The sequence below is a fragment of the Triplophysa dalaica genome, unplaced genomic scaffold (assembly GCF_015846415.1).
Source record: "Triplophysa dalaica isolate WHDGS20190420 unplaced genomic scaffold, ASM1584641v1 Contig8, whole genome shotgun sequence".
NCBI classification, from domain to species: domain Eukaryota; kingdom Metazoa; phylum Chordata; class Actinopteri; order Cypriniformes; family Nemacheilidae; genus Triplophysa; species Triplophysa dalaica.
The window spans coordinates 334,379-361,732 of NW_026622642.1; the positions used below are offsets into that span (position 1 = coordinate 334,379).

General features: G+C 42.2%; 1 protein-coding gene across 1 annotated transcript in view; it reads right to left on the reverse strand.

The window, feature by feature from the left end:
- The window catches only part of LOC130417021 (ALK tyrosine kinase receptor-like), a 75,977-nt gene that overhangs the window by 23,190 nt on the left and 25,433 nt on the right, over positions 1-27,354 (reverse strand). The window contains exons 5-11 of the mRNA XM_056742360.1: positions 26,101-26,267; positions 24,239-24,333; positions 9,489-9,611; positions 4,569-4,734; positions 3,753-3,900; positions 3,468-3,578; positions 2,946-3,087 (exon numbers count right to left, since the gene is read on the reverse strand). Of these exons, the coding sequence (XP_056598338.1) occupies positions 2,946-3,087; positions 3,468-3,578; positions 3,753-3,900; positions 4,569-4,734; positions 9,489-9,611; positions 24,239-24,333; positions 26,101-26,267 (952 nt within the window). The remainder of the gene's footprint in view (positions 1-2,945; positions 3,088-3,467; positions 3,579-3,752; positions 3,901-4,568; positions 4,735-9,488; positions 9,612-24,238; positions 24,334-26,100; positions 26,268-27,354) is intronic.

Sequence of the window (27,354 nt, forward strand, 5' to 3'; positions counted from 1 at the left end):
TACACACTGCACCGCGCCCCTGCAGGGAGGCGTCTGTCGTCACCACGACTTGCCTCGTAACCTGCCCAGAGGGACCTTAGTCGGTCAAAAGGTCATGGAAGACCAGGGGGTTGTGGTGCGTCGGCAGCAGGGCGTCATCACCATGCGCCTGCTGCCGTTGTGCCACGCTCTCTTCGGAACTTGACTCTGAAGCCAGTGTTGGAGCGGTCTCATGTGCATCAACCCGAGGGGTATTACCCCCGCGAGGACGCCATGTGTCCCAGGAGCCTCTGAATTTTTTCAGGGGGACCGCTGTTTGCCTTTAGTGTTCCAGGCAGTTCAACACAAACTGGGCTCGTACTGCGGACAGTCTCACCAACATGGTGACAGAGTTGAGTTCCATACCGAGAAAGAGGATGCTCTGCACTGGGGAGAGCTAGCCCTTCTCTCGGTTGACCTGTAGTCCCAAACGATCTAGGTGCCGGAGCACAAGGTCCTTTTGTGTACATAACAGATCTCGCGAGTGTGCCAAGATAAGCCAGTCGTTGAGATAGTTTAGTAGCCGCACATCTTCCTCCCCTCAGGGAGATAGGGCGGCTTCCACGATCTTCGTGAAGACCGTGGGGACAGGTACAGATCCAAAGGTAGAACAGATCGATTGTCACGAAACCAATCCTGACACCTGATGGATGTCATGATGCGCTTCTTGCAGCGGCTGCAACCAACTGAATATCTAGGTTTTGAGGGACGAACTCGATGCCTGTTTCGCCAAAAGGGTGGTGACCTCTTCCCGAAGTACGGAGGTGTCCCTGCCTCTGACAGAGGGAGAGAGGATGCCCCGAAACTTGGGAGTGTCTCTGGCGAACTGGATCGAGTAACCAAGACGGACCGCCCTTATTAGCCACCGAGACAGTTTGGGCAGCTCTCGAGCTCCCAGGGACTGTGACAGGGGGACCAAGGGGACGGTCTGCTTCACCATTCCCACCGGGGGTGGTTCGTCGGGTGGCGGAGCCAACCATATGTCGCGGGGGGTCCCCGGAGGGTAGGTTGGCGCTGCCTTTTTGCCTGCCTGGTCGGTTTGAGAGTGGTGGCAGCTGTCATGTGTGTGTACGACCCTACGCCTCGCCAGGGCAGTCCAGTGGAGTGTGCGATCGGCTGCAAGTACACCCGGGGAGAATGGAAAAACTCTGTGAGTAAGTGGGCTCCAGGCCCTGAAAAGGGTCCGGCTTTGATGACGAGGCAGGAGCCTGGGGGGACAGAAACCAGAGCCAATGTCGAAGGGGTCCTGGGCTGCCAGGAAGCAGATGACACGCGAGATCTCGGAGGCCTCTAGGCGGCCAAGTCGCGGCACGGTAAAATGTGGCTAATTGCCACTTTCTGCTTCTTCACCATCAAAAACTGCTGAGTGCAGTCCTCGACGGTGTTACCAAAAACCCACTGTGCGAGACGGGTGCATCAAGAAAGTGGACTTTCTCAGTGTCACTCATCTGCGCAAGGTAAAGCGGGGGGTGTCTCTCCTGGACCACTACCGTGGACATCGTCCGACCGAGGGCCCGTGCCGCCACCTTGGTCGCCCGTAGAGCGCTGTCAGTGGTGGCACGGAGATCCTGCATTTTACCCGGGTCGGCCTTCCCCTCATGGAGCTCTCTCAACGCCTTGGCCTGGCGGACCTGCAGGATGGACCTTTGGCTGCCCCACCATCGAGGGAAGTGAGGGAGCCGGAGCTTGTTTGACTGGAGTGGGCCGTGAGTGGAACGCTTCAAGCTTTACACAGCTCCTCATGCACCTCTGGGAAAAAATGGCGTCCGGGATGGGCGCGGTTTTTCACCGCGCTCCGACCCCAGGAACCACGTATCCCCGGGTTAGCATGGCTGACATCACTTCTGCTTCCTCCTGAGCTCAACATCTCATCTATGTCACGCATCGTTTCAGAGTGCGTGCCATGCCACCGCCGGTTGGGGAACGTTCAGAAGAGCGAATCGGGGTGCGATCGGCCCGTGAGCACTTGGGTGGCGGGTTTACGTTCGCAGAGGTCCCCACATAACGCTGCTAACACTGGCGGGCATCGGGGCTTTAGCCACCGATGTCATTGCCCGGGTAGCAATGAAATGGTGGCTGGTTCCCGTAGGAAGACAGCCATCTGTGACCGCAACTTCTGTATGATCATCTGCCCGCAGTGCGGGCAAGATGTGTCAACGAAAGCTGCCTCGGTGTGCTAGACGCCCAGACACTCGACGCAGCTATTGTGTCCATCCCCCTCCTCGATGAGAGTACCGCACCCAAGAGAACATCGGGTCATGCCGCACTGGAGAATGCTCAGTCCCTTTTCCTCTAACACCTCCGGAACCGATCCGTTGCTCTACATCATAGATCCGGCAATGTAGAAGAAGAAGAATTCATTGAATTCGTTTTGTTCGTAGTCATGAGCGAAGACTCTGAAGAACTAAAGGTAAATTAATGCTGCACGGCGGCTTCCATTTATACCAGACATCCGGCGGCGGAGACCAGCATGCAAATTTCATTCGCCAAATTTCATTGGCCTTTTCTATAGTAGTCAGAGTTGATTGGTTCTCAAGGGCGAACCCCATCTGTTGTTCTCGACACAACGTCGAGAGACCGACAGAAAGGGAATCATATTTAGTGAGCTAGGGTCATCACTATTTTAACAGCAGCAAAAAACATTACAGGGGTGTAGTTACACGAGGCGTTTCAGGCAGGTCTGGGTGAGCATTTGTTTTAGATAGAATGCATCTTTTGTTCCGACACTTTATTTTTTGCAATTTTACGTGTCCAATACATGCATGGGCAACTTACAGTATAACGCACCAAAGACACAGAAAAACACGTATCCCTGCCATAAGATCCCTTTAAACCATATATTAAACACAAGTTTAGCCTAATTCACATGTAATTCAAGTATTTATAAATCAATGTTAAAACTGTGTTGAGGGGCGGTTAAAGGACACCTGCTGCTCCTGATCTGCCATTACGTCCGGGAATGCTTGGATCTTTGTCCATCACTTCTTCCGGGTTTTCTGATTGGCTGCTGTAGCCCCGGCCACCACCTCCAGCAGCAATGAGCAAAGGAATGTGGACTCCTTTCTCCACCTGTAACCAATGGAACATAATGTTAAACTAAAGGTATAATACTGCATACACATTGAAAATACTCAAGACACCTAAACAGCAGGTGTCTACATGAGAAGCTAATGTTGCATTTTCCTCTGATCAGACACATGCAGACTGTGTATTTCTCAGCCAGGTAAAATATTGCTTGACTGTTTACTTAAACGAAAAACTGCAACTCTTTGTCAGTAAATGTATATAAGTTACAATGGCTGATTTGGTTGTATATAAGTTTGGAATCTGAAAGTCTTTAAGGTCCTGAATGAACACCCATACATTATGGTTAAGTTCCATAAGGATTGGGTTAGTGTTTTTGATTTTGAGGAATGGTTAAGGGTTAAGGATGGAGGAAGACTAATCACCCTGAAAACGTAGGTTGCCCCCCCTCCTCCGCCTCCCCCTCCCTTAAGCTGGGTCTTGTTGTTGGAGGGTCCTTGCTGTTCTCTACAGATCCGGTCCATTGTAGGTACCATCTAGGAAAATCATTCCAGCAAAACATTATTTGTCTCATTTTATTTAAAACATTTTGTTTCTATTCATATCCTTAAGCATGAAGTGTAAAGGCTTCAATTCATTTTGATGCTAAACATGTTTCAACTTCAACTAAGGAACATCACAGATAATTGTTGATAGAATGGCTCGCTCACATTAGGGCAAGCGTACTCTCCTTCCTGTCCTACTAGAACATATAGCAGCTCATCCTTCTGCAATAGAAAGTCTCCGGTGATGTAGACCCCATGCGACTTGTGAACAGCCAAGACACTGCGCCCGCCAGCTGCTCCATATGCTGTGATCCTGAACCAAAAAAAAGACAATTTAGGGATGGTTCACCCAAAACAACATGTCTCTGATGAACCAGTGAAAGATACTTGGAAGAATGCTTATATCCCAACAGATTTTGCCCCCAATTGACTACCATAGTCAAAGGTTTGCTGTCCTATACTACTCAAAATGTTTTGTCTTCAACAGAACAAGAAAAATATATAGTATTTTTATAGTATTAATATATAATATATAGTATTTTTCCCTACTATGGTAGTCAATGGGGGCAAAATCTGTCTGGTACTAAGTATTTTTCCCAATATATTTCCCTGTGTTCATCAGAACTAAGAACTGAATACAGATTTGGAACAACTCGAAGATGAGTAAATGATGACAGAATTGACATTTTTGGGAGAAGAATCCCTTTAATATATTTGTTTATCAGATATCTACTCTTCTCTACTGAGTTTGCTATTGGAATGTCATGATCAGTCTGCATACTACCTCAAATATTCCTTTGTTTCATAAAAATGACCTTAATAACCGGACAGAGCTTGATAACAGGCTGCAATTGTCCCAAAGACATTTAACCATTACCTGTTAACAAAGTTACAGCTAAACTTTTAAAGGAGCATACAGGCGTATATTTTACCTTTAGTAGTCGGGACATTATGTGAGAGAGAGTGTGTTGTTCTTTGCACCTGTATTTCCTTGTCTCTGGGACCCGCCACATCTGTATACCCTTGAATGGTCCCTTAGTTCCAACAGTGACATTGACATTGGTGTTGCGATAGGAGTTACTGCACTGAGTTGGCGTTGGACCATCTTGTCCTGTGGCTCCGCATGTGTGGAATATCCACTTGACAACTGCATACAAAAATGCACACAGATGCATCAGGTCTAGTATCTTCATACGATAAGCCCACTTCTCATTAAGCAGAAGTATCAACACTTACTGCGTTGACAAAAAGTGTGAAAAAATGAACTCTGTACTCTTAAATGCAGGCTAAAAAGATGCTATATGACATGTTCGGCGGTCTGAACCATTGAAAATCCAAGGTAACTAACAGTAACAGCCATTAAGTAACAACAGAAACTTACAAACCTATAGAAGGTGTTTTTCAGACCTTGAAATAGTATAGAGCGCAACATAGAGTGCTCATTCAATGCTAACTGTCAAACTCAGGTATTTATGAAAATAACAGTATAAAAAAAGATTTTCGCTTTCAAACAAACGTCTGAAAGAAGTTAAATGATGTGTTACAGGAATGTCATCCTCTATTTTATTATTCTGCTGTTTAAAATATTGTTTTCAATTAATGTTTTCTTTTCTGTGCAAAGTACTGTATATAAACTACAGAGATGTAATTAGATCTAAAGCAAAAGAAAACGTTTGAGACGTAAGACAGATCCTGTGGCTTGGACAAATATCACCAATTACGGTCTCATACAAGTTCCTTTTATTAGACTTCTCAAAGATTTGATTAGTGGAAATGGCTGAGTCATCGGAAGCCGAGCGGTGGAACTCAGTCCATCATGAGGTTAGCGGTCCGTCTCTTTTTTCTCATCATAGGACGCAATCACGCAGGCAAAGTCGGAAGAAGTAATCAAGGAGACAAAGGCCGAGGGAGCTGATCTGACAGAAGAACATGTTCCCTCTCACCATAGCATTAAAAGGTTTGAGCCAGCGTAAAGCAAACTCCCCCTTTTGGCTGGGCTTTACTAGGCAAAATAAGGTGCCATGATAGCAAAGGGTGAAATCGATAAGAGATTGATAGAAAAGTAGGAGGCGAATGAAAAGAGGCAAAAATTAAATGAGCTGGGCCCAGATTCACAATACTTTATTGAGAGGATAATTTTTTTTCTAAAGCTGCAATTTGTTACTTTTGGACAAGAATAAACAAAAATCAGTTCTTGACCATGTAAGTCACTGCTTACCAATATTTTACTTAATCCCCATTCAATAATTCAATAATCTTAAATTAATGATTTATAATTTAAACTTTTGGGTATCATTTCGAGGGATGACAACAGATGCTGAAATGTTTTGGATTGCCGTTATAAGGTTATTCTAAAAAACTTCAAAGGTTTTTACAAACTGTCAAAAATGACATCTTCATTTTTACATTTATTTCCATGTATTCTATATACATTTCATAATTTTATTTTTCTATTTGTGTCAATACTATTTGTATAAAAGGGACGCAATCCCAGAAAATGCTATTTTAAATGTTTATCTAACAGAAATTGAGTCGCCAGCGTGTGTGCAGAAACACCCTGTAATTATACAAATCCATCTATTCTTCTTTTTGTAATCTCCTTTAAACAACAACAGTGACACAAAACAGGCTTTTGGCGATCCTCTAACAATCTGATGCCACATTGTTTACGCCTGACCATGACTGCTCACAGACTCCGCCTTCCGCCAGAGACACGCTGTCAGACATTTTCAGGCAAGAGCAGATGTAGCCACTAGCCAGCGACAAAAATGTCTAATAAACAATAAATATGTGCTGTTGTTGGATGCAAAATGAAACATAAAAGGAGACCCGGAGGAGACCTTTCTGACGAGCGTGGGTTTGCAGAAGCTCATTTACATTAAAAGAGACACACACAAAATGATGCGTTTTCCATTGCATCCACAAATGGCCATGTTCAACATATTGTACTGAAAGATATGTGGTGTATTTTGAGGTGAAACTTTACAGAGACATTCTGGGGGTACCACTGACTATTTTTTCATTACAGAAAACCCCTGGATTTGCGGCCCTGTAATATTAACTTTAAAGCTTAATTAAAAAATCCAGTGTTTAGAAACACATTTCAATTGAAATTTGCATTATGACCTGATGGATACATCCGAAAGCTATAACATGCTGCCCTCAGAGCTATCAAGGCACTTTCAAATCCAATGTTTGCTTTACTGCCTGTCTCCTGAGATACTTGGTTGATTTTTGAAAGCCTCCTTTGCTGCCTTCCATGTCCCACAATGTCATGCATGTGCGTGCACACAAAAGGTTATTGGTCAAGCAGGGTCAAGCTTGAATATATAATATTATGACGGAGAAACTATGGTATTGTTTTTTTAATGTGATCGGTTATCGCCAAGGCCAATGAAGCCTGTCTGAATCGGTTTCTCAGAGCTGCCTGCTTTGTGCACAAACACCGGCTCCATCAATAACTGATTACAAGTCTGCTGCCTAAACATACAAACGCAACCTATAAAATAATCTGCATACTCTAGTCAAGTCAAATGTATTTATTTATTTTATAGCATTGCATTAAAGCATCTGTAAAGAAAGAAAATAAAACAACAAAAAAGGAACATATGTTGAGAACTTGATTAAATTCAATACAAATATTGCACGGTGTGTTTTTCTAAAATATTGTTGCTTGACAAGGAGCTATTAAAATGTATCTCATTTTATTCTTATGAAAAAATATGAATCCTATGAGAAATATTAACCTCTTTAACTTCCTTTAGAAACTTTCAAGAATTTACTTAGCCTATGTGTCTGGGTGTGTGGTAGTCTGGTATGGACACTCACACACCCAGAGTGTTTAAATATTAATATGTCTTTATCTCGAGTTATTGTTTATAACAGCACAAAATTACAAGCTGTATGAAGGTTTTGTTTGAAGTTAGGTGTAAAGTATCACAGTACAGAATGAACAATTTTACAACTTTTGGGGGATTTAACTATAAAATAAAAAGAACACCAAAGGAGCCACACTGTTGGTTGTCAGTGACACCGGATATTGGCTCTTGTGTTTCTTAAATATGATAACAATGTGTATGTTCAATAGCACAAATTCAAATCTATATTTTCCTGACCATTGCAATGAAGAAATTAGTCTGTCATTTCATGCAAAAATTTGGTTGCATATGTAAATAGCAACAAAACACATTTTTTTTTTATTACGGTTGAATTAATAGATTTAATAAATTTGGGATACACTTATATCTAAAGCACCTTACGGCGGCTCAAGGTACGCATTTTATCAGGAAAACAAACATGTTTAATCCATGAGCTTGATTTGGTTTAAGGGCAATAATCTACCAGTTGAGCTATAGGAGATGGATAAGGTGCTTTAATCGAGCATGCCACCAAAATTGTATAACACCATAGAAGACCTTGTGTAAGTGAGGCTTTGCTAATGAGTCTTGATGAATAGCAGATTATCTCCTCACTCAGATTTATTTAAATTAAAATGTCATTACACAAACAATCGAGTGCTCCACATTTATTGACACTTTACTTCAAAGACCTCTATCGGAAGAGGGATGCGTGAATATACCATCAATGGACAAAAAGATCAGTATTTTCAATAAGGATGACATTCGTTTGGACAAATTTGAGAGGCCATATAAAACCTCTCTGAATAGATTTTGTTGAAAAAAACAGATTAGATTATAACATATTTCCTGTTTAGCTGTGCTTGTCTGGTTGGTGTGCCAACACAGCCATATTCACCAGTCTAATATCCCATGCTGGGGATTAGCTTCCAAATCACTAGTTATGCCTTTTTTGTCAGCAGGGTAGTATCCTTTCTAACTAAAATCTTTTAGTTCTATACTCGTTCTAACCTGCTTGTCACGTGAGGGCTGGAGCCTATCCCAGCATCTAGGGAAATGCTTTGTAAAGATGCCAAGTCTATCGCAGGAACCTCATAGACTCACATTCAAGTTCACACAAGTAAGCTAAACTCCATTTTGCCTAATATTTAGTTCTTTTGACAGTGTGCAAAAACAGAATACAGTGAAGAAACACTGCTGATACTGGGAGAACTGACTCAGAACTGGGAATCAAATCAGGAACTTTTTTAATGCGACAGATGTGATCCACCACGCCATCCTCAGAAACGTATTATTAATTTGTACAGTCCTGATGAGTAATTCTTGTCAATATGTACTTGCTCTCGGGACCCCTGCACTGCATACAGTAGTTTAACAAACCATATTAAAATCGTAGGAACAGAGCTCCATTAAATAAAATGCAAATTGGCAACATGTTGAAAATGTGCAGAGTTGTAGTCCCTAGAATTGATAACTGAGAACCACTGTTTTACTGATGGCCTTTTAGATGGCCTTTCAGATTTTAAATTTAGGAAAATGATGTACATATAGTCCAGTAGATGGCACACTTTAGTTTCTCTGTATTATATCTCCATGCTCTGTTCATAAGCATTCATCTTCTATATTCGTTAGAAGTCCAACATATTTGGTGTACTCAAGCATTTAATTTTTTTTTCTGAGCTCAGAAGGAAAAACATGGTCCAGACTGTGAATTAGGTGCTCTGATGTTTGGAGTACATAACTCTGTGAAACCTAAATTCCAGGTTCTTTTAATGCATGAACAGTGAAGTAAATTGGAATTTGAGGATTCTTCTTTTTTTGTCACTAAAATATGTAAATAGCACCATTTGATCAACTAATCAGTGTGTGTAAAATCATTAATTACTACCCTCAATGTTCTGTACCAAAATATTTAGAAAAATGTAAATCGAAAAAGTTGAATCGCATTAGTGCAATTCACAAAGAGCATACACTGTACAAAAGTAACAACAGGAAATATATCAAACACTTCAAGCACATGAAAAAAGTTGAAAAGAAAACTCACATTCTGTAAACGTGGGATGAAGAGAAAATGCTCCAGTCACTTCATAACGTGGTGTAGTGGTCTTGATGTTTTCATTGATTGGTGTAGGGATGGTGGGAAATACTGGAGGATACTCTCCATTGGCTGAGGATGAGAGAAAAGACACAATACATGATTGCAGTCAAACACCACCACTACAGCCAGAGAAAAGGCCCCACGCATTGATAAAGCACCGTATCCAACACTGTGAGCCTACTGAAGCAACTCAAATAAACAACACTTTCACAAAAAACTTTTTTATAATAGTGGATGATATCGGTATCCTTTAAAACAGGTAATGATATCAACTTCTTGAAGTTAAAAAAAAATTACTTGAATATGCATGCCTTCACATTTCTAGAAATGTTAATGATATGCTAATAAGACTGATTGCTGATGATGTAGAAGTCTCAAATAGGTTGACCTTAAAATCTTGAAACGGAACCTTATACACAGAAAATTCATCACACCTGGTTAAAGTCCTGTACAATGGACAGACTTTATATTTAAGGTTACCATGTCCCATTACATGTCGGGGGAGGTCCAGCCATCCAGATATTTTTGTGTTTTATTGTGGTATTTTAGAAATGTCAAAACTCTCTTTTGAGAGTTTTTGAAATTGTTATTACCCTCTGATGTGATTGGGTAATATTTTTTGGGGTTTTAAAATGCTGATGCACATAAGCATCGCTATTAAACTAGCTGTGTTGTGCTCACTGCATTACAGATATCATTTCGGCACATCCAGAGGTTGCTCTTTCAGAGTTTAGGAGTTTTGAAAGAGCCTCAGTTCTCCTCCATTTAAGAACCTTAAGTCTCTAGCTTTGACACAGATGTTACTTATTTGTTTGAGTTTATGTTGAAATTTTAAGTAATACTTACTTTTAAATGCATATTTTACCAAATTTGAGCTTGGTTATTAACATTTTAAAATGTCTTATTTTCTCAGACACGAAAGACAAAAGTTTTAAGTTACTTTCTGTTAAGTGAAGACAATTGGAATGTTGATTTCATCTCTGAACTTTCTTATTGGATTCCTACTGACATAAGTTTTCAAACTTGCAATGACAGCTTGAGCTATTCCAGCCAAAGTAATTTGTTTAAACAACAATTCAGGGATGGAAATATAAAAAATGCCCCGGGAAAAACACATGTAAATGGAGTAGCAATAATATGACTGTGAATATTTGAAAATTGTCGCAAATGAATTCATACCAAAGGTTCACATCATGTGGCCACATTACCACGATAGAGACGTGCTAATTGACAGTGGAGTCAACTATTTCTGACGTATCAGACATATAAACAAAGCATGAAAGAAATGGCTGAATAGCTTTGAATTAAAAGCAACTAGCAAGAAATACCCTAAGAGTTAGTCATCAAAATTACCAAGCACAACAGGTCCAGATAGAATTGGTTTAATTATGAAGCACATTATGATTGCCCTTATTGAACAAAAAACATACAACTAATCTCCACAAAACCAGACAACCACCACCAAGGGTGTCAAGAGCCAAGTTCATGTTTCTTAATTACTATGACAAGCCACATGAGCTCCTACAATGTTCCAATTGTCAACTCCTTGTGAAGACAAATCATCCCTGTCCCCTACATGTAGCCTCCTCAGACAATACTGTGAATCTGTGAAAAATGCTGCCTCTCATCTCCATCCCTTAATCATCGCTTTAAAAATACTCATCTACTCCCACAAAACTCCCGTACCACTCTGACTAGAGTTGGTATCATTCATCACAATCTGGACTCCCTGTTGCAGAAGCCTTCCCATGATGCACCGTCTGGAGTTGTTATCTGTCCTCTCATTCCAGGCATCAGGATGGTGGACATCTTAGATGCTCTTCTTCTTTTTTACACATAAAGGAAATAAAAGTTGTGTTTTACATAAAGCACAAAGTATGCAACCATTGCTGCATGTGCCTGATGTGCCCCAGAAAGCAGTGAAGGACTACCAACTCACCAGACATTGCAGAACATTGTATAGCTGCCTGCTATCAATGTGCATGACATTGATAATTTGAAGCTGATTGAGTGAAAACGATGGGTCTCAGTTGACTAATTTTTAATCCAATCACCCTAAATGCATTTTAATCTTAATATCTAACTTGCAACAAAGTAATGTCTATATGACTTTGTTATACTAATGTTCATTCATATTTGTTAGTAAATTAGATTATGTACATAGATTACATAGTGCATACTACATGCATTACCCCAAACTGTCACTATTCATAGTATTCCGATACAGGTAACAGAAACTGCAGTAGGCAAGTCTTGGTTGGTAGTCTAAAATCAAGATTCCTCAGCTGTGGAAGAATGTAATCCCTTGCTTCAGGGAAAACTGTCATTCAGCAAAGTTTCATTTTAAATCTGCTGGGAAAATCAGGAAGGAGCTTAGTCATCACTCTTTAAAAACTTCAATATGTCTCTATATCCAGTTGGCCAGTTGTGGTAGGTCTACTGTAATCCAAATCCTAAAGCTTAAAAAAACTAACACCACAGAGAAAGAATCAAAGAGTTAGCATCACAGAATGTAAACATTGAAGTTATTCCAACAATACTTATCAATATTATTGATATTTGACCTGAAGTTTTTTACTGAGAGAAATAATGGCATAAACCAGACTCAATCTTCTGCCTTTCTAATGAGCACTGCAGCTCAATGCTCAAACCCGCTAAACCATGACTCTTACATGTGTTAGTATTCTAATCTTCTTTACACCCAGAGGTGTGAAGGAATTCAGATGGATCTGAAAGCCAGAGCTTTCCGGCCCAATGTCAGTTTCTGTAAAGGGGGATGCCAGATGAGGGCTTTTATATACAGTATGTACTTTGTAGTTTAGAAAGCAGTGCTTATTGCAATTTTCAGGGAGAACAATGGATCAAAGCAAACATCCATTGAACTAACATCTCTATAATCTGGAGTTGAAACAAGAAGTACAAAAACATTGAAACATTTGTCCTAAATTCATAGCAATTACCACTGGACCAAATAATGTATTCAATTGCTCGTAACATTCATATTTAAGCGTGAGGCTTGATTTATTCCCCAACAATGCCTCAATGAGTCCATGCTGTACATCTGGATCGTACATAGACAGTATCTTCCCATGTTATTTAGTTCATTTATTTTTATACTCAGTGAAGTCAAAAATCCATTATTGTTTGTTTCTCCAAAGGATTTGCTCAATTTATGTTGACAACTGTATACTATATAAGCTATCAAAACCTATAACTTTGAGGATTCCTAGCAAGCTGTTCTTTGTCATTCCCTTGGTCTACAGTTCATAGCTTCAGATGCCAAATGGCTTCTTTGGCAATCACAACCCATGTGAGTTACATTGGAGCATTCCACTCATGTTGCTAGGGAGCAACGCATTTCATGTTGCTCAGTAGGGAAACACCAAACCATCGCTGAGCAGCTGGCATTGTCATAAAAGCAACACTGGCTGATTTTATGAGGTCTGGGCACCACAGGTAGTACCGCAGAATGAGTATCTCTGGGCATAAAATCCTCAACAAAAAAAAAGTCAGACTTTTTCTGACAGCTTTTTTTATTTAACTGTGCCATCAGAGTCTGCCACTCAGGGTGGGATATGCAAATTTCACACTGATATGACTCCCTGTTCTGGCGAGAAAACTAATAAAAACAGAATAAAAGAGTCTGCAGCCATGCCAAAACTGAGGAATAGAGGTAAACACCCACAAAGTGAATTCAATGCCATCTGCTTCAACTGGAGGACAGAGAGCGGAATTGATGGTCTTTTACAGAAAATTGAATCTAGAAGCAAGGCCACCTCCTAGAGCAACCTGGGGTTAAGATGATTGCTCAAATGAACGATAGGGCTGGCTTATAAACTGTAAGGGTCCGAAGCACATTTCCCGATACCATCTGTGACCTTTAACAGGTAATCACAACAACCAATCACATTACAAACCCAAGTTCTTTACCAACAGTTCTATGATTCCAATAATTTGGTGAAATGGCTGAATTTGTCTTGGGTAAACTTGAGCGTGGTGTCTCCACTGCCAGGTGACTTTTACCAACAGTGAATAGAGTCATGCATTACAATGAAATGCAAGTATGACATGATAAAGAACTGTGGGTGGTGTTAACTTATAATAAGTATTTCTGTATCTGTACTCCCAGAGGAATTATTATATTGTATACTTTGCTTTAGTCTCCTAAACTTGCTTAGAAAAGTCAAAATTGTTGACCTACAGTTAGAGTCTATGAACTGCAAGGATTTACTGAAAAATATTTGAGTTTATCTTAGACCTTTGCAGAGTTTGGAACCTTGGCAAATTTGAAAACTGTTTATAACGTCTTGGTTACGTATGTAACCTCAGTTCCCTGATGGAGGGAACGAGACGTTGTGTAGAGAACAACAGATGGGGTTCACCCTTGAGAACAACTCTGACTACTATAGAAAAGGCCAATGAAATTTGGAAAATTAAATTTGCATGCCGGGCTCCGCCCTCGGATAGCCGGTATAAAAAGAAGCCGGCGTGCAGCATTCATTTACCTCTTGTTCTGAAGAGCCTGAAGGCCTCTTACGACTGCAGCAGAATACGATACGTGTTTGTGGCATAAGGGACACAACATCTATTTCCCTCCATCAGGGAACTGAGGTTACATACGTAACCAAGACGTTCCCTTTCTGTCGGTCTCTCGACGTGATGTCGAGAACGACAGATGGGGTTGCCTATGGAAAACGCCACAACGCTGCATCGCGTCACAGTCTCAGCGAAGCGATGGTAACAAGCCTGGGCGTGTCAGCACGAAGCTTCGTGAAACTGTAACCTTCCAGTGTGGTGGTTGGGGGGTCCCAGAGCTTTCTTGGAGAAAGATGGGTACAGCCCTGACCGGTAACCTTTCACGGACGGCTCCTTAGCTCTCTACTGGCGAGAGGCCGTCCGGCTCGGGTTTACACCAGGTGAGCGCAACTCTTAATCAGAGAAGCGCTGCAGAGGCCACCTCCTACCTGTGGGGAGGAATATGGTGGATATAAGTATGTTCTCGTCCTTGGAGGAGAACGCATGGAACGTGCGGACTGGGTAGTTAACCGCGAGGTGGAGGTCCACCTGGGGAAGCTCATGGGTTACCATGTGTGGGAACTACTGTCATGAGGGTATGGGGGTCTTACTGCATCTGATAGCACCAGGTCCGGTTAGAACTATCTGTGATAGGTCATATGGTATCCCGGCCTAGGGGGGAAGGCTGCTCTGCCCAGCCAACCCCCAGGGGGTGCTTGCTTAGTGATTGATGGAATGCCTGTTCTTAACCAGTGTCTGGGTTAGAAGGAAGGTTGGTGAGGTACCAATTTTCTTAGCCATGTGTTTGGGTAAGAAGAAAAGGTAGATAGCACACTGACCCAACCTCTTGGAGGGTGGGAAGGTGCTTTCGCATGCATACGCCCCCCCGGATGCCAGTCCTACATGTTGCCAGGCAGGACGTGGGCTGACACCGGGTTTACTCCAAGGTTGTTAACCCTTGCGAAGGTGTTTGGGCGTAGCCCAACCCACAGCTCTACAGATGCCTGCTAGAGAGGCGCTTCTAGCCAGTGCCCAGGAGGCTATACCCCGTGTGGAGTAAGCCCTCAGTGGGCATGGGAGATTCTGAGATCGGAATGCCGTCGTAACGGGATCCACGACCCAGTGCGCCAGCCTCTGCTTGGAGACAGCCTTCCCCTTCTGCTGTCCTCAAATACAGACAAGGAGCTGGTCAGAGCTACTGAAGCTCTGCGTGCGGTCCAGGACACAACATGGATGGGGTTGGGTCTTCCTCCCCGATGGGGAGCGCCTGCAAGTTCACCACTTGCTCCCAAAGGGGAGTAGTGGGAACTTTTGGGCACGTCTCCGGGCCTGGGTCTCAGGATTACATGAGAGTTGCCAGGGCCGAATTCAAGGCAATCCGGGGACACAGAGAATGCTTGGAGGTCCCCTACCCTCTTGAAGGAAGCGAGCGTCAACGGGGGGGGCCGTCTTACTCAGGTGAGGAAGATCGGAGCCTCCGAGGGGCTCTTGGACCCACGTTAGGGTCCCAAGAGGGTATGGAGCGGAGGTGAGGCGGATTCCGCCCTCTCGCGCCCGTTAGGAACCTGGTGACCAGGTCGTGTTACCCTAGAAACTCTCCATCAACTGATTCGTGATGAGTGGCAATAGCGACTACATGCACTTTCAGTGTGGAGGGGAGATGTTAGTCTCCAGTCTGCATGTCCTCTGTTGACAGTGTGACAGGGTGACCAAGGGGACGGTCTGCTTCATCATTCACACAGGGGGTGGTTCGTCAGCTGGCGAAGTTAACCATCTGTCGCGGGGGTCCCCGGAGGGAAGTTTGGTTCCGCTTTTTTACCAGCCTGGTGGGACAACAGCACGCACTGTCGGTTTGAGAGTGGTGACAGCTGTCGTATGTGTACGACCTCACACCTTGCCAGGATGTGAGGTCGGTTCGCCGAGCACAGTCCAGTGGAATGTGCGATCGGCTGTAAGTACACCCGGGGAGAAAGGAAAAACTCTGCGAGTAAGTAGTCGCCAGGCTCTGACAAGGGCCCGGCTTTGGTGACGAGGCAGGAGTCGTCCCGTACCGACCAATCAGAGCCGTGGCTGTGAAGGTTCGGGCCCGATTTTGTCCTTCCTGGGGTCTTCCCGTCAGTGTCCCTTCTCGCGAGAAGGTTGCTGATGGGGTGGAGGTTTCCCCCTCAACCTCTGCTACCGGGGTGCCGCCTGTGGGGGTACAGGAACCGGAGCCGATGTCGAACGGGTCCTGGGTTGAAGGGAAGCAGACGTCATGCGGGATCTCGGAGGCCTCTAGGCGGCCGAGTCGCGGTGTGAAAAAATGTGGCTAATTGCAACTGTCTGCTTCACCATCAAAAACTGCTGAGCACAGTCCTCGACGGTGTTACCAACAACCCACTGTGCAAGATGGGTGCATCAAGAAAGCGGACTTCCTTGGTGTAACCCTTCTGTTCAAGGACCGGGGGTGTCTCTCCTGGACCACTACCGTGGACATCGTCCGACCCAGGGCCCGTGCCAGCGCCTTGGTCGCCCGCAGAGCGCTGCCAGCGGTGGCACGGACATCCTGCATTATACCCGGGTCGGCCTTACCCTTGTAGAGCTCTCTCAACACCCTGGACTGGCGGACCTGCAGGATGGCCATGGCGTAGATAGAGGAGGCAGCCTGGCCCGCGGCATCGCAAGCCATCGACACCAGTGATGCCGAAGTCTTACGTGCTTTGGACGGTAGGTGTGGACGATTCCCCCCCCAGGTAGTAGCCATCCACGGCACAGGTGCACCGCGGGCGGACATTCCACCCAGGGGATCTCGACGTACTCCTTGGCTGCCCCACCATCGAGGGAAGTAAGGGAGCCGGAGCTGGTTTTACTGCAACGGTCCGTGAGTGGAGCGTTCCAAGTTTTACACAGCTCCTCATGCACTTCCGGGATAAACATGGCACCCGTGGTGGGCGCGGTTTACACCGCGCTCCGACCTCAGGAACCACGCATCCCCGGGTTAGCATGGATGACATCACTTCTGCTTCCTCCTGAACTCGACCGCTGGGGGTGGAGCTCGGATTCGTCAGAGTCGGATGCCAGTCTCCCTCCGATGCTGCGAGCGACATCTCATCTACGTCACACATCGTTTCCGAGTGTGTGCATGAGGATCCGGACGGTATGCCACTGCTGGTTGGGGAGCGTTTAGAAGAGCGAATCGGGGTGCGATCGGCCCGTGAGTACTTGGCTGGCGGGTTTACGTTCGCAGAGTTCCCCATATCACTAACGCTGCTAACGTGTGTGATCATCGGGGCCGTATCCACAGATGTCACAGCCCAGGTAGCAGACGAAATGGTGGCTGGTTCCCGTAGGAAGACAGCCACCCGTGACCGCAACTTCTGAATGACGCAGTGCAGGCAGATGTGTCAACGAGACGTGTCCATCCCTCTCCTCGATGAGGGTGCTGCACCCAAGAGAACAGCGGGACATGCCGCGCTGGAGAATGCTCAGTCAGTCCTGAAAAGGACACCTCCGGAACCGCCGAGACACCCAGGGGAAGGTCGCTGCAGGTAGGGACGATCCGCTGCAACACGTCGTAGATCCGGCAATGTAGAAGAAGAAGAATTCATTGAATTCGTTCTGTTCGTAGTCATGAGCGAAGGCTCTGAAGAACAAAAGGTAAATAAATGCTGCACGCCGGCTTCATTTTATACCGGATATCCGGGGGCGGAGCCCGGCATGCAAATTTCATTCGCCAAATTTCATTTGCCTATTCTATAGTAGTCAGAGTTGATTGGTTCTCAAGGGCGAACCCCATCTGTCATTCTCAACACAACGTCGAGAGACCGAAAGAAAGGGAACCTTGAGATTTCTTCTGTTACTTCTCAAGATAAGGGTTTGTTTCAGAATAAAATTTAATACATCTGAGTCTCATTTGTTATGATCTTTACCATAGGCATTTTCCCCATATTATGAATGTTAAGAGAACCATAGATATTGTTACCCCTAGAAATAAGACTGGACACTCCACTTCAGACTCTAATGCTGATTGACTTATGATGTAATGCAACTAAACTATTTTATTTATGCATGGAATAAGGACATATTATATGCATCAACACATTCAAAAGTGCCATCGGAAACAGAGAGAGAGGCTAAAAAGAGGATGCCGCAGTGCCATGCCGAATCAATGCGTGGCAGAAGATGATATCAGTTACAAATTGCCGGCCAAGTAAGCCATTCTATGTTAGTGACACTCTCTCTATGCCACCTGAGAGAGATATGATATGCTGTTGTCCGACCCTTAGATCTTCTGAAGTTGAAAATCTCATTGCGTTTAATGATGTTATTATCACACTGTGAGGATCAAAGTGTCAACCATCAATTTCATGTTCATTGATCTAACCGTTTACTTTTAAGACCGTATTGTCTACCATCCAATAATAATATCTATTATCATTTATACATCACAAATACAGCATTTTATGACAACTGAAGATGTTATGGTGCTCAAAAGTAGAGTAACAATTGTTTCCTTCCCATATTATTTATGTAAGTTCATGTTCAGCTGTTTTGCTTTTTATTAAAGGTCGTTAATGCAACATAAACAAGATATTGCAATAAACAGCTGTAAAACCTTATCCACTCATTCTGGAATTATTAAATTGTTACCAGTGTCTGGGATTATTGTCTTTAATGTGGGCAAAATTTCAAGGCAGATACCAAAGGTAGAAAGGGCAAAGTGATTTTATTGTTTTATCCAGGATCTATTTCTTTATGTTCGTCATTCTAGGTCTTTTCCCACCAGCCCTGTATCCTGAGCTGATCTTCAAAACCATCTAAAGAGTTTGCTCAGGCATCTTACAATTTTGTGCACAGAACATGAAACTCGAGAGTCTTGTCAAATGTCCACTTAGCACAAGCTTAAAGGTCTTGTCATTTTTGTGTCCTCATTGAACTGGCATCTCAGTTAAAATGTGACTGAGTCTTTGCACAAAGAATAGGTCTCAGGCTCAATGTGATTTATATGAAACTTAAAACACAAGCTATGTCTCTGTAAGTCTGTGGTAGATCACACAATGAATTAGGCTTCTGTGTGTAGAACCTTGAATATAAATTCCATGACATATTTTAGTCATGACATATTTTTAAACAGATAAGTAACAACCCAATGTTTTATGTTAATGTGTAATATGTTGAAACTTTGTTCTTGACATACTATGTAACATTGGACATGAATTTGGTAATACTGGTACTACCATCTGATGCCATTGCTGCAACCCTGTACGACTGTAGGTTAGTTAAGGGCAGCTCTTACGTAATGTAGTACAAATGTCTGCACTTATATTAAAGGTTTACTGTTAAATGTGGGTACACATCAAAGAAAATAATAGATCTAAGTTTAAAAGAGCAAACTGGTTACACAGAATAAAATTAATTCAATCAATTCTGTCCCTTATCTGCGCAGAAAAAAAAATCTTAATATCAACCAGAAAAAGTAAACCAGTCAACATATTCTCATTGTAACAGTCATGAGACACCGTTCCGTGTTTTTCTTATGGTTATGCCTCTCCACACCTGAAGGGGGAAACAGGGTTATGTCAGGAGGTTTATCCCTTTAAAAAGGGCCAAGTAAGACCAGTTAGCGCATAACTAGCATAAACCTGGATTTCAACCACTTTTCTTACTCATTACCTGGACAAAATAAGTCATCACAGCTATTTTCTTGCCATCATCCTGTGAGCATTAATATTCATCATGCAAAGACCGTTCCCTTTACCGATTAGTAAGCAAAAGTTCATTGATGAAGAGATTGAGAGAATGCTAAGTAAGGGCATCATACGGCCATCTACATCCCCTTGGGCATTACCCGTCGTATTTGTTTCCAAGAAAGATGGGAGTGTTCGTTTCTGTGTGGATTACCGAGCTTTGAATGCCAAAACTCCATTGGACTCCCTATGCCTCAAATACAGGATATCTTGGAGTCAATGTACGGAGCCTTGGTATTCAGCAGGCTAGATCTACGAAGCGGATATTGGCAAGTGGTGATGGATGACTGCACTATCCAAAAGAATGCTTTTAACACCAGGAACAACCAATATGAATTTGTTCGCCTGCCTTTGGATTGAAAAATGCAGGAGCTACCTTCCAAAGATTGATGAATAGGATGTTGAAAGATTTGATTGGCAAGTGTTGTTTGGTATACATCGATGATATAGTGGTGTATTTCAAGGATATCCAACAGCATCTCCAAGATCTCAAGGCAGTGTTTGGCGAACTGGAAGTAGGTGGAGTAATGCTAAACCTCCAGAAGTGTAATCTTTGTAAAAAGTTAGTAATTTTTCTAGGACATGTTATCTCTGAGGAAGAGATTAAGACGGTGGGGTCAAAAGTGGAAGCTATAAGGGACTTTCCAACCCCATGGAATCTAAAGGATGTTCAGCATTTCCTTGGTTTAGCAGGCTGGTACCATTGATTCATTGCAAGTTTTTCGGAGATTGTGCCCTCCTTTGCACGCTCTGAAATGGAAGGATGCCGTATGGAACTGGACAGACGAGTGTCAACAGGCTTTTGAGAGTTTAAAAAATGCTTTGCAGAAGGCTCCAGTTCTTATGTCACCGGACCCTAGCAGACCATTTAAAGTACAGACCGATGCCAGTAATCTTGGATTAGGGGCTGTTTTAACTCAAGAAACCGATCAAGGGGAACATGTCATTGCATACGCCTCTCGGCTACTTCACGGAGCTGAGATAGCCTATTCTACACCTGAGAAGGAGTGTCTTTCAGTGGTATGGGTATGGGTATTCATAATGTATGGGCCGTGGAAAAATGGCAAAAGTATCTGGAAGGAGGGTGATTTCAAGTTCTCACCCACCATGCCGTTCTTGCCTGGGTGTTCAACCATCAGTGACCTACCTCGAAGCTCCTGAGATGGGCCATCCGACTCCAAAGTACTGTACTGTCAAGTACAGAAAAGGGCGCTGCAACGTTGTTCCAGACGCATTGTCACATGCCATACCTGGGGTGGAACCCCCGAAGACAGTGCCAATATGTCAGGCAAAGGAAATGGGCGAGGACTTGCCTATGGCAAATCTCAAAAGGATGACCCGGCATGGAAAGGTTTTTGGGAAAAGGCCAAAACCCCCCTGTTAGACCAAAATCACATCCATTTACGATATACAGAATCCGTACTTCTTCCAAAGTATTCTGGATTCTTTAAAAGGAAGCAACTTGCAAGTAGTCATTTCTAAAGGCCTTCATCAATATTTCTCAAGTTTGCTCACGAAAATCCATTGAGTAAGCATATGGGAGGTATGAAGACCTTACGCCGACTGCTCAATGGGGTATACTTGCCAGATATTTGACGAGATGTCTGTAATTACTGCAAGCAATGTCAGATTTGCCAACAATATAAACCACGAATTACAAAACTCTCTGGATTGTTGCAATCTACACCGATCAAGGAACCTGGATATATGTTGGGACTGGACCTCATTGGACCTTTTCCAAGAAGCTCTAAATTAAACGAGTACCTGTTAGTGATTGTGGATTATTGTAGTAAGTGGGTAGAAGTGTTCCCCTTACCCTCAGCCAAGACCCACGTGATGGTAGATATTCTTATAAAGAGATCTTCACACGCTGGGGCACACCGACCTACCTGGTGTCAGATCAAAGACCTCAATTCACGTCTCAACTTCTCAATTCTACATGTAAGCAATGGGGGGTGGTTCAAAAACTGAATACTGCATATCATCCACAATCCGACCTGACAGAGAGAGTGAACCGCACGATTAAAACCATGATCGCCTCCTATGTTAAGGATAACCATCAGCACTGGGATAAGTGGGTACACGAGTTCCGCTTTGCGATAAATTTTGCATGGCAGGAGAGTACTTCATTTACACCTGCTGAAATTGCTCTAGGACGCAAGTTAAAAGGACCCATGGAGTGGTTCCAATATCAACACCCAGATCCTGATCATTCTGCCAAGACCATTGAACGACAGCAATCTCTATTGGACAGGGTGAAGGAAAATGTAGAGAAGGCCCAAGAACGGAAAAAGGAAGTACTATAACCAGAAAAGATGTCAGGAGACCTTTGAAAAGGAAGATCTGGTATGGGTTCGTACTCACCCTTTGTCTCGAGCAGGAGATGCATTCATGGCCAAATTACCCCCTAAATGTTTTTTTTTTCATTAACATTTCGTGTGGACTATGGTTCATTTACCATAGATCTGATGGATCCTTTGCTGGATGATATTTCCCGAATGGAAGGTTACAATGACCGATTTTTACACTACGAATGGTGAACTGCAGATCGGGATCTCAGCTGTGTGTATTATTGGACTCATGAACTCTTGAACCTGTGCAAACTTGTATCTGGACTAAATGTACTCAAATCAATGATGGATTAAAGTTTATTGATGTTGTAGGGTTATCGTCCGTCTATTGTTGAATATGATTGTAGTAGAGTAGGCGGGGCGCGGCCGTGGTTCGAGACCGGTGAGTAATTGTGAATTAATGCCAGCTGTGCGCACACCGGCCTCGAATCCCGTAGGAGATGGGAGCATATAAAAGGAACGAGCGACCGGACCGTCGAAGAGAGAGGACCGGGCCCGAACTTATGTTATGTTTGTATTTATATTTATGTTCATGTTTTGTTCGCCGTCGGTCGTCCGTGAGGGGCCGCCGGCTGTTATATTAATTTATTAAATGTTTAAAATGTCTTCCGGTTCCCGACTCCTTCCTTCCATTGTATTGAGATGTGTTACAATGATTTTCTGTACCCTTGAATGATTCCATCCCCCTTATTATGAAGTGTGGGTGGCTTAAATTAGCAGTGATACATCATGATACACACACAGGGTCATTTTTTTTCTAATTATAACTAACAATTATAAAGTTTTCAATTTAGGCAGTTCACTGAAAAGAACACACCTTAAAAATGTTGGGTAATTGGGTAAAAAATTGACAAACTTAACTGTTGGGTTAATTTTACCCAGCAAATGATTTATATTTAACCTAACAATGGGTTGAAACAACCCAGTTTACATAATTTATAACCAAACATTTGGGTTTGCCTAGGGCCGGCCCCTGCCTTTACGGGGCCCTAAGCAGAATTTTATTTGGGGTTCCCCCTTTAACCCCAATACAATCGATTATTGTTAATGTTTGATTATTTGCACGCACACTTTAAATCAAACAAACCCAATTGTATTAGTTGTTGCAGTATTTGGGTTAGGGTATGTATGAATGTCATAAAAACAAAAACACACAATTGTCAAAACATTGACCATTTCATTGCTTCCAATTTAAGGTGAACTGTCCCTTTAAATTTTGAGCACAGACCATACAAAGGTAGTGGCATTTATTGTTTAATGCATTTAAGTACTTGGAAAGATTTTAATTTAATTTTAACCACAACCTATAAAAACCCTTTTAGAGCCACATACTTTAGCCCTTGAGGATGATTTAATAGAAAAAACATATTTAGTGCATATATTTGATGAGCATTAACCTAATTTACAATATGCACACAATTATTCTTAACCTAATCCAAAATAAAACACTGAATTGACAGATAATTATGAATTATATGAATCACGTAAATTACATATTTTTCATCTAAATCAGCATTTTGTCATTTGCATCAGTGAATTGGAGATGGTTGTCTATAATGGAGATGGTGGTCTAGTGGGTTAAACCACTGAACTGGTAAATCAAAAAGGTTGCTGGTTCGATCCCAGCAGCCACCACCAGTGTGTCCTTGAGGAAGACACTTTACTCCATGTTGCTCCAGGGGGATTGTCCCTGTAATATGTGCACTGTAAATCGCTTTGGATAAAAGAGTCTGCCAAATGACTAAATGTAAATGTAAATGTGAATTGGCTACTCTCGATGTTCAATATTTCTATCGTTAAACACTAAACAATTGTCAAATATTAAATATTTTAAGTCACTTACAGTGTGTCGTGTGTTGAAAAGTACTCTTTCAACTTTAAAATTGAAGCGTCTTACTGAACAACTTAGTTCGCATATAGGGAGGGCTCTGTCTATGACCAAACACTTGGCTGACATAACCAACATTTTATGAGTGTATTTAAGGTGCCTGAGTCCCAGAAACAAAAAAACTATTTAACAAACGATTAATAGTTAGATTAATTATGTCTTTTTAAAATGCCATAGTCGCTGATGTTAAAAATAGTACAAATGCAATTAACTTACTTTCAAGAAAACATTCCATGCTTAGAGTAAAGTTGTCCACAGCAAATGCATTTCCTGCACCAGAAGAAATATCTGCATTGAACTGCAGGTAGAACCTAAAGTGTGAAAGAGTTATAACAACAGAGATAAAATAATTTACAACAGTCCTTAAGTAAAGACAAAAAATATAAAAATCAGAATAAAATAAAAATAAAAAAATCAGAAAAACATGATCATAATTCAACAGGAGAATGGATTAAAAACACCATTTGTTAGCTCTTTAATCTCAATGACACTTGTACATTAAACCTGGTACCTGAAGGCGTGATAACACAAGATGTGCCGGCAACGAGTGCATTTACATGCACAAAATAAATGGATATCTATCAAAAATCAGCTTATAAATAAACCTGTTTTCTCGTGTTTACATGCATATCAATAAACAGGCTATGCCAAAATCCACATTTAAATGGAAATTTGAGACTTGGTTTCTCACGTGCAGTGACATCATCATCGATAGTCCATCTAGTCATAATACATGCTGCAGAAAATCATTCAGAAGCTGTATTTTATATCTTGTCTCATGTTCGCAGAACCTGCAAATGCAACAATATTTTTTTCATTTTGCCGTTTCTACACCGACTGCATGGTTCAAGAGCAGATGATAATGCGTCATTTCACTCTTACCTCTGTTTGGGACTTTTACTATAATGCTGTCAGGAATGCGCACATAAACAAAACTGAGAGAAAACCGGCAAGGAGTTTACATGCAGTGCAAAATCGGGGTAATGGGCAAAAAAATGTTTTTTGCTTATGCTATTATGCCCTTTCCCTGATAAAAGAAAACCGTTCTACGTGTTTACATGACCGTTTAAGCAGCTTTTAAGCAGCTTATTAAGCATAATCAGAGTAATACTGTGCATGTTAAAGCACTCAATGATGTCATATGCCATTTTCGTTTGAATGTATGCACAACTGAGACTACAGAAATATATTTTTTCTCTATGGTTCAGATTAAAAACATACTGGTTTGGAACAATGTATCAGTGGATGATAACAAAAACATTTTTGTGAACTATTTAAATCAATGAAAACACAACTGTAACCACATAGATGTGCTGTAAATGTTGTTCTCGGAGTTTCCCACAATCCATTATGTTCTTCATGCTAGTTCATTTTGAATAATTTTTTGAAAGAGTTTCATTTACTTGCTCTATTGTAAGATTGTCTCGCTTATCCCAACAATTGGGTCAAAAAAGGCACCTTGGGTCACAGGAGGTATGCTGTGATTTCTAAAGGTTGCATAAATTGTCAATAGTGGAACTGAAACAAGGTAGGGCAAAGGGCAAGAAATGAAATTTTAATCACTCTCTGTGGAACGGGATTAGTAAACCTTTAGATAACAACAGCAGAGGTTGGGGCAAAGGGGATTGTGGGGGTTTTGAGGGGTGTTGATAAAAGTCCAATCAAACACATAGAGATGTAACAGACTATTATTTTGATCTGCCCTCTCAACGCCTACAAGTCAAGAGCGGTTGCTAATTGGTGTAAAAGTGAGAATGAATGAGCCTCTTCATTGAATTTTTCTTCTAGAGAGAGTGATATGGTAAGCGAGGGATGTGGTCGCTCTACTGGGCCCATAGGCTGGGACATGGCACCAGTGGGATCTATTAGGATATCTAGGTAAACTTGTGGGTTTGAGCAAAACTGAAAGCAGATGAGAACAATTTGCACAAGAGTAAGTGATCTCAAATCTCAATTTGTATAATATTTTTAACAGATGCTTACTGACCAATAAATATACGTGATTATTTTAAATCCCGAGTGAATACTTATGCGAAAGACAACATTAAGAATAAATGAATAAAAAGTTTTCGACTTACAGATCCACCAATCCAAAAAGAGGTAAGGTAATGAGTTTCCATCCGTTCCCCATATCAGCCTCGTTTGTTGTGTTCCAGAGATTGCGATGGGCCTCGGGACCTGTGCTGTTCTCTATAATCCAGAGGGAGAGCACTCCATTTGAAGATCCACACACCCAAAACTTGACCTAAAGATGATGTTACAAAGTCAGAACTAAGCACCGCTCTTTTGCCAAAATTACACCCTAATCCTTCGTTTAAGGTCTCTAAAATGGTGGATGTTTTAAGATTAATTATGTGATCTACAGCACAAACACAAATGTTTAATTATATTTGGATGGCCTACTGTTAACTAATTTGATCGAAAGGAAATAAATCAACATTTCCTCTTATTTTATTGATGCTGTCTAAATAACCATTTATACAGTGGAAACTGCAGTGTTATTTTTTCAACAGTAACAAATATCATGTTGTACTTACAGTCAACTTACACTACCTACGAAAAATACTGGGGAGTATAAGGTACCTATACTTACACTACATGGTATAAGTTTAGGGGTATGTGTAGGTTCAGGGTTAGTACCTAATTATTACCCAGGTATTATATTTATTGTAATGAGTACACAGTATGTACATGGGAAACAGGACTGTAAAATAAAGTGCTACCATCAATTCAATTCAAGTTTATTTATATAGCGCTTTTCAGAATGTGTATTGTTTCAAAGCAGCTTTACAGGGAGAAACAGGAAAAACAGAAAAGTTAAAACACAGCACAGTGCATCGGTTCACCACATTTCAGTTCTTATATATTTCATGATTCCTGCCACTAAGTATTGGATAAAATGCTTAGAGGCAGGAGACAATGGATTGTGATTGCTTGCTTTTATATGTCAATCATGTCAGGTTTATATTAAGTATGCCTTTGCATGGGACGATTAATGAAAATACCAGTTATCTTCCTATCACAGGTGGAGAACAATGTCTCGAGACAGAGGCGATCATGGTCATAATCTACAGTCATGCCTCGTGTTTGGGTCCAGTCCAAAATGCTGTCATGGCCCGCTATGCTTTCACTACGCTCTGGGGTCTGTTCAAACAAGAGCAGCTTTCACTGCGCATCCATCCAAAGCTGTCAGTCAAGATGTCTCATAAAGCCCAATACAACGCCCTTCACCTGTTTCCCTATATATCTACCCTCCATAATCTCTCTGACATTCTATCATTCTTTCTTCAGTTTTTTATCGTTGTTTGTCTCTCTGCTCCATCTCTGTCAGT